Source organism: Copadichromis virginalis, linkage group LG10, assembly GCF_057382275.1.
Source record: "Copadichromis virginalis isolate Kocher_CV1m ecotype Utaka linkage group LG10, C_Virginalis_male_GT1.1, whole genome shotgun sequence".
NCBI lineage: Eukaryota > Metazoa > Chordata > Actinopteri > Cichliformes > Cichlidae > Copadichromis > Copadichromis virginalis.
The window spans coordinates 16,409,387-16,417,287 of NC_140627.1; the positions used below are offsets into that span (position 1 = coordinate 16,409,387).

At 37.9% G+C, this 7,901-nt stretch overlaps 1 protein-coding gene across 2 annotated transcripts in view; it reads left to right on the forward strand.

Annotated features, from left to right (window-relative positions):
• LOC146700155 (transcriptional coactivator YAP1-like) overlaps window positions 1-1,166 on the forward strand; it is a 9,513-nt gene extending 8,347 nt beyond the window's left edge. For both annotated transcript variants that reach the window (XM_085470239.1, XM_085470240.1), the window contains one exon: window positions 1-1,166. This exon is cut by the window's left edge and continues 136 nt beyond it. In XM_085470239.1, coding sequence (XP_085326365.1) covers window positions 1-43 — 43 coding nt within the window. In that variant the 3' untranslated portion in view covers window positions 44-1,166.
• Window positions 1,167-7,901: the final 6,735 nt, after the last annotated feature.

The window sequence follows — 7,901 nt, forward strand, 5'->3', positions numbered from 1 at the left end:
CGGCTCGCACATGGACAGAGACAGCCTGCTCACCTGGCTATAGACACGACCAGCCACTGGTCCAAATGTAATTTGGCATCAAATTTCCATAACGTGACTGAGAATTCTGGTGGATTTTTGGCTCCAAAGGTGGTACAGAACAACATTACAGAGAGAATATGCTACCGTTGTGTGATGGATAACCTAACACTACTCACATCCTGAGGAAGAAGGTGGTAAGCTGCTGGTATTTTACTCTTTTTGGCCCTGGTTTTAAAGAGAAGCACGACAGAACATCCATGTTTTCATTTTTCTAATAACACTCCATTCTTTTTAGTCTTTACTTGGTAGCTGGTTTGGAACAAACTTTTAAAGTGCCCCGTTATACTCATTTACAGGTTCAGAATTTTATTTTAAATGTTTACTAGAAAAATCTATAAATGATTTTTTTAATGCTGGTTTTCTCAAACTGTACATTTAAAAATGCCTTGTCATTTACACTCCTGTCTCTTTAAGATGGTCACTAAAAGGCTGCTCTGTTTGGTTGGTTGAAATGACAAAAGCAAGGAAACACTGAAGAGGTTATGAAGTTAACAGGTTTTTAACAGTCTAAGAGGCGTTGGGTGCAAGCAGAAAAACATTATTCACATTAGGATTAAATTCAATAGTTGATTATTTTCTCTCACAGAGAGCATTTTGCATGTAATTAAGGCTAAAATCACAGCACTCCTATAGTTTTTAACATATGTCAATGATGTTTCTGTCTGGTCGAGGAACTCTAACGTTAGGTACATTTATAATTACCAACTCTGTTGGTGATACAAGGGTGGCCTGCATCTGGATTTAACTAGTTCCTCGTGCTTGCTTTTGGGCTCTGCAAAACTGCCAAGTGGGTAATATGTGTTACATAGTGAGTTAGATGAGTAACGGAGGAAAAGCCTGAACTGCTTAGAAAGCCCCTCAAACTGTTTAGCAATATCATGAAGTCCAGTACATGGTGTGGCATGCAAAAATTAATTGTAAAACACTTTAACCAAAAGGTGGCAGTGTTTTACAATAAAATTTTAGTGTAGTTGTCCACGCAACAAAATGGAAGTTTGTTTCTGCCACTTGAAAGAAAGATCTGCAAATTCTTTCTAAGTTGAAATTTATCTCAAAATTTAGATTTTTAAATTTTTAAAGTTCCAAGTTAAAAGTTTGAGATAATTAAAAATTTTAGGAAGTATGTTTAATTATCACCTACAAACCCCCCCCCCCAAAACTGTGCCATTAACAAGCTTTCTTACACCCAGAAATGCATTATTTTATGTGTTTTTCAAAATATTTTGTGTTACTATCCAAACATATGAACTTTAATATTTCTTTTTTAAAAATTATACTTTTTTTTTACCCAAATTATTAGGCTTAATATGATAGTAGCATGAATTCTGTACACATGTCACACTAACACTAACTTTTATCATGTTTGAACATCTCATGCTGATCTCAGCAGATTAGCTCACACAGAGTAGAGACTACACTGACACAGTGCGCCGCCTTGTGGTTCAAAGTGGTATTACAGAAGCGTACAGGCCAGCCCCATTTACTCTTCAGCTGATATCATGTTTGCAACACACAGACATCATCGCTACAATAAGATCCTTTCAACATTCACAGAAATAACAACAGCATATTAGGGGTACTTTAAAAAAACAGAGTGAATTCACAAAAAGAGCATTTCAAAAGAATAAAAGTGGTACAGAAGCGATACAACGTTTTGTTACACACACTTTTAGTGGGTTACTACGTCAAAACAGCCTCTAAATTCAGATTTTTAAATGTACATGTGTGCTAAAAACAACAACAACAAAACATTCCTAGCAAGGGTCAGAACTAAGCAATCAAACTCAAGAACTAACACTAGGTGCGTTATACCTGACTAAAGACCTCCTGCTGAAAAGCTGCCACTTTTCTGGTTTAGGGACTTGATGCACTCTTGTGGTGTGACTCTATAGAATTTGTCATGAATGAAGATGCTAAAAGGAGTCGCATTTACTTCCAAACCTTAAAAGCAGTTGTTTGAAATCCTCACAAGCAGAAGTATTAAAACTTGGTCTAAAGACCTGACAATTCAAAGTCTGCCATTAAATAAAAATAATAAAAAGAGCTACAGAGTGATGCCACCATACAAAGGAGTCTTAGTTTGAAGACTAAAACTAGAATATAATCTGCTTTCAGGAGTCCTCCTCACACAGAGAGGAACTGTTACAGAGAACATCTTCAGTGAATGATCTCATGATCACTGTAACGCAATGTCTCCCAATACAGGATTTTCCCCCGGCAAACGGTAATCCCAACTCATCTGGTGATTTGATGAAGTTTATTAATTAATTAGCCCATCTCTGTTCTAAAAAGAAACCCTCACACCGCTCTGATGTAAAATCTCTGCATATACAGTTACTAACATACAGGTTTTACTTGTCTTGTTGCCATGTTAGGTTGCATTTTATTCCCATGATTTTGTGCACACAGAACTGGATTGAAACTTCACAAGTATGTGTTAGAGATTTGTTATACTGGATTGCGTAGCGTGTGGCTGCTTTGTCCACTCCTTTTCTTTGTTGGGTTTTTTTTTCTAACATAAATTAAATCATCTGCCAGCATTCCTCCAGCTTTGATAATTAAACTGGTTTATTCCCTTTTTTGGCTTGAGGCAATCCTAATGATTCTCCTCGTATAACACCAAAGCACCACCTCCACACAGAAAAAACGTGCAAGCCAAGTTTGAACTTCTCAACTGCAAATCAGCTACAATTTTTATCATTGCTGTTTATTTTTCAGATGCACTTTTCTACTATTTCAGGCATCCAGTCTTACCCCTTAGTTTCCTAAATTGCAAATGCATCAAAATTAATGGGGAGGATGTCAAAGGCTAATTGATTTTCTCATATTCAATGAAACGATAAGTCATGTGTCTGATTTACATTATATTATTTTTAGAATATCTTGTAGAAGATGCAGTCTTTCATTTGGGCTTGTTGTTTATTAACCAGTAAAATTTACTGCAACAACTAACCTGTTTCACAGTCTACAGCTACTTGATGTAGATTAGATGGTTTTACAGGAAAGCAGCATCATACCAGCAGTTTTGCATGGATAGGAATGCATTAGATGCCTGGAATAGTAGGAAAAATACAATATTATCATAGAGAAATAATCTTTTTTTAGTGCTAATAAGATATTGATTTGCTGCCACACTGTAGAGTTAGAATTGTTTGTGGATCAAGCGAAACGTGTCGTGCTTCATAAAAGGACTTCAGCATAAATCAAAGATCCTGTTCTGACTTCTCCAAAAAGAAAAATACTAAATGCGGATGCTGTGTTTGTAGTATATATTGTACTCTAACTGAAAAGGCTATCTGAAGTTGCAATGCAGGAGGCAAACATCAGCTGGGGAGCAGTTTAATTCTCCCTTATTAGTAAAGCTATGTAAGAAGTGTATAATCTGTTTGGTTTTTTTGTTGTTTTTTAACTGCTCGGTTGTTTCTGCAGTGTGTGTTTGTATATTTTATCTAAAGTTGAAGCTTTTAATTGTTGGTGAAAGAATTTCCTCTAACCAGCATTGTTAAATATATCTATTAGTATACAGTATAGAGTAAAAAGGTATAATTAACCCTCCCCCACAGTCAACGTTTTGTGATGTTTCCTAAAATTTAAGTACCAAACTTACTGAGCGGCTTACTGCTCGTACACATAGTGCAACACACTACCTAGCCTAATATTTATCTGAGGATGCATGACACTTGCTATGTATGTTACATATAATGCCTTTTGTTATCCTATTTACAGAAAGTTTGGATGCAATCAGACTTATTTTATACCTTTTTATGCATGCGATTTATATAAATGTTCTTTGTAATCATTTTAAAGGAGTTTCTGTTTAACAAACTTTTATGTACCCCTAAATAAAAACATTGTTTCTTGTGATGTGCTGAGTTTGTATTGTACTTTTCGTACCAAACAAAATACTCTCCCTTACAGTTCTGAGGTTTTTATGTATTAAAAAACAATAAATGTAATAAACTTACTGCTTCCATAGGAATTAAGAGGGTATGAAATTCACTAGATTAACTGATCATCAGCAGGTGTGGGCACCTCTATAAAAGTATTTTTTAGTATTTATTTATTTATTGTCATTGTCAAGAACAATGAAATTGCGTTTGGGGCTTCCATACAACCCAAAAAAAAAAAAAAAAGAGAAGAAAATAATAAATACCCCTTAAAACCCAAGTGTACATATTTAACCCAGTGTGACTCCAATGCAATAAGACAATCCTTAGCAATAATGTTCGTAGAAATTCAGACAAAGACCTGAGAAACATGACAAAATACAACAATGCAACCCATTCAATATTATTGTACTGTGAGATATGATATCAGATATGATAGTTATCTATTTAAGAAAGAGGGGGGGGGGCAGGAGGGGGAAGAGAATAAAGATATGATGCACCAATGCAGACCAGTTCATTGCTATTAAGAAGTTGGATATGGTTATTGTCCGTGAGAGGGGGGCAGAGAGTTCAGGAGCCTCACAGCCTGTGGATACAGGCTGTTGGCCAGTCTGGATGTTCTGGCCTGTATAGACCTGTACCTTCTCCCTGAGGGCAGCAGATGGAAAAGGTGGCGCGCAGGGTGATGTTGGTCCCGCAGGATACTGTGCACCCTCCTCAGACAGCGAGTGGGGAAGATATTACTGATCTCTGGCAGACTTGTTCCAATAAGCTCCAAAAGCAGACGTTTTGGAGCATTCAGGTATGTATTAACACAATGCCTAGAAGGAAAGACATCAGCAACGATCTTAAAGAAGCGGTTGTTGCTGCGCATCCATCTTAGACCGCCTTTATTTCTTGTTTTCAGTAGCAACCAATGCCTATGATTGTCCCAGAGCACATTTTGAACAACACCATGGGCATTTCACATTTCACACAGGTGGCTAGTTGTTACACTCTGGAAATGAAATGAAGGTGAGTGTTATTAACTCTCTGGGGTTGTATAAGCGGTTATAAATCATTTTGTAATGACATTATGAAAAAAGAGAAAAAACCCTCCTTTCTATTGGTGGAAAAATGTACCATGTCAACCAGTTTAACATGGTTGTTTAGGAAGAGGGGAGATTTTTGGGAGTGATGGCAGAGACACAGAGAGAGCAAGTTTCGAGATGTGACAGATTTGTGACGTTTAGCATGGAGTGTACAGTTAGTGTGTTGTGTTGTCTTGTGTAGTTAGTATATTCGTTGTTTCGTTTTGTGTGTCAGTAAGGCACTAATGAATGTCACAAAGGTAGATTGCAATGTAAACACTGTCCCCAGGTGGATGCTGGAGACAGTGTCTGCTGCTGCCTGCATGCCTGCTGCTGTCAGGCCTGCAGGTTTTAGGCCAGATGCATTTTTAGATAAATAATTGTATATACAGTGGGGCAAAAAAGTATTTAGTCAGCCACCGATTGTGCAAGTTCCCCCACCTAAAATGATGACAGAGGTCAGTAATTTGCACCAGAGGTACACTTCAACTGTGAGAGACAGAATGTGAAAAAAAAAAAAAAAATCCATGAATCCACATGGTAGGATTTGTAAAGAATTTATTTGTAAATCAGGGTGGAAAATAAGTATTTGGTCACCTCAAACAAGGAGAATCTCTGGCTCTCACAGACCTGTAACGTCTTCTGTAAGAAGCTTTTCTGTCCCCCACTCGTTACCTGTATGAATGGCACCTGTTTGAACTCATCATCTGTATAAAAGACACCTGTCCACAGCCTCAAACAGTCAGACTCCAAAGTCCGCCATGGCCAAGACCAAAGAGCTTTCGAAGGACACCAGGAAAAGTATTGTAGACCTGCACCAGACTGGGAAGAGTGAATCTACAATAGGCAAGCAGCTTGGTGTGAAAAAAATCAACTGTGGGAGCAATCATCAGAAAATGGAAGACATACAAGACCACTGATAATCTCCCTCGATCTGGGGCTCCACGCAAGATCTCATCCCGTGGGGTCAAAATGATCATGAGAACGGTGAGCAAAGATCCCAGAACCACACGGGGGGACCTGGTGAATGACCTGCAGAGAGCTGGGACCAAAGTAACAAAGGTCACCATCAGTAACACACTACAACGGCAGGGAATCAAATCCCGCAGTGCCAGACGTGTTCCGCTGCTGAAGCCAGTGCATGTCCAGGCCCGTCTGAAGTTTGCCAGAGAGCACATGGATGATACAGCAGAGGATTGGGAGAATGTCATGTGGTCAGATGAAACCAAAGTAGAACTTTTTGGTATAAACTCAACTCGTCGTGTTTGGAGGAAGAAGAATACTGAGTTGCATCCCAAGAACACCATACCTACTGTGAAGCATGGGGGTGGAAACATCATGCTATGGGGCTGTTTTTCTGCCAAGGGGACAGGACGACTGATCCGTGTTAAGGACAGAATGAATGGGGCCATGTATCGTGAGATTTTGAGCCAAAACCTCCTTCCATCAGTGAGAACTTTGAAGATGAAACGAGGCTGGGTCTTCCAACATGACAATGATCCAAAACACACCGCCCGGGCAACAAAGGAGTGGCTCCGTAAGAAGCATTTGAAAGTCCTGGAGTGGCCTAGCCAGTCTCCAGACCTCAACCCCATAGAAAATCTGTGGCGGGAGTTGAAAGTCCGTGTTGCTCGGCGACAGCCCCAAAACATCACTGCTCTCGAGAAGATCTGCATGGAGGAATGGGCCAAAATACCAGCTACTGTGTGTGCAAACCTGGTAAAGACCCATAGTAAACGTTTGACCTCTGTTATTGCCAACAAAGGTTATGTTACAAAGTATTGAGTTGTATTTTTGTTATTGACCAAATACTTATTTTCCACCCTGATTTACCAATAAATTCTTTACAAATCCTACCATGTGGATTCATGGATTTTTTTTTTTTCCACATTCTGTCTCTCACAGTTGAAGTGTACCTCTGGTGCAAATTACTGACCTCTGTCATCATTTTAGGTGGGGGAACTTGCACAATCGGTGGCTGACTAAATACTTTTTTGCCCCACTGTAACTTTGTTTACAAAATGTGTACATAGGTTTTCATAATTTATTATTTATTATTGCATTTCAAGTTATGAAAATAATTTGCTAACTATTACTAGGATTTGTTTTTTGTGTGATTTCAGATCAGTTGGGATAATACAGTATGTCAATGGAAAAATAACTGTAAATTCAGACATGTGAGATTGAGCTGAAAACAATGATACCAAGCAAGGCAAGGTAAAATAAATAAATAAATACATAAATAGAGAAAACAATTTGAAGATAAAAATACAAATGTAAAACCAAAAGTAGCCAAAAATCACCAATTATACCCTGGACCTCAGAAGGTTAACTCAAAAAAAATAAATCATCGGGTATAAATTGTTGTTCATGACTTGTGCAGGTTTCTGACATTTTGTGTAAAATTACACATGTAACAATCTGATTTTATTTTTTTTAACAAACAAAGTATGAAACTTAAGTTAGAATTGTTTTTTGACTTGTATTTGTAAATGAACCGCCCCATGTTGTGGAGCTTTCTGGATTTTACATTTATTGGGCTACATATTTATTTATTTATTATACAGGCTATACGATACATATCACATGTGAATTTGGATTTTATGTCACTGAAATGTTTAATTATGTGGGCTACAGAAAATAATTACATTATGGACTATATTTACCACCCAATTTGATTTCCATGCCATCCTCATGCCACACTAAGAACATTTCTCCAGGTCTGCCCTTGTGAAACATTGGAGTTGACAAAGGGTTTTGTTTCTTTCTTTCTTTTTTTAACCATAAAAGACACATTAATGGCAACTCATTCCACTTCATAACAACTGGCAACACAGATGCTATCAACCATCCAACCCACAGC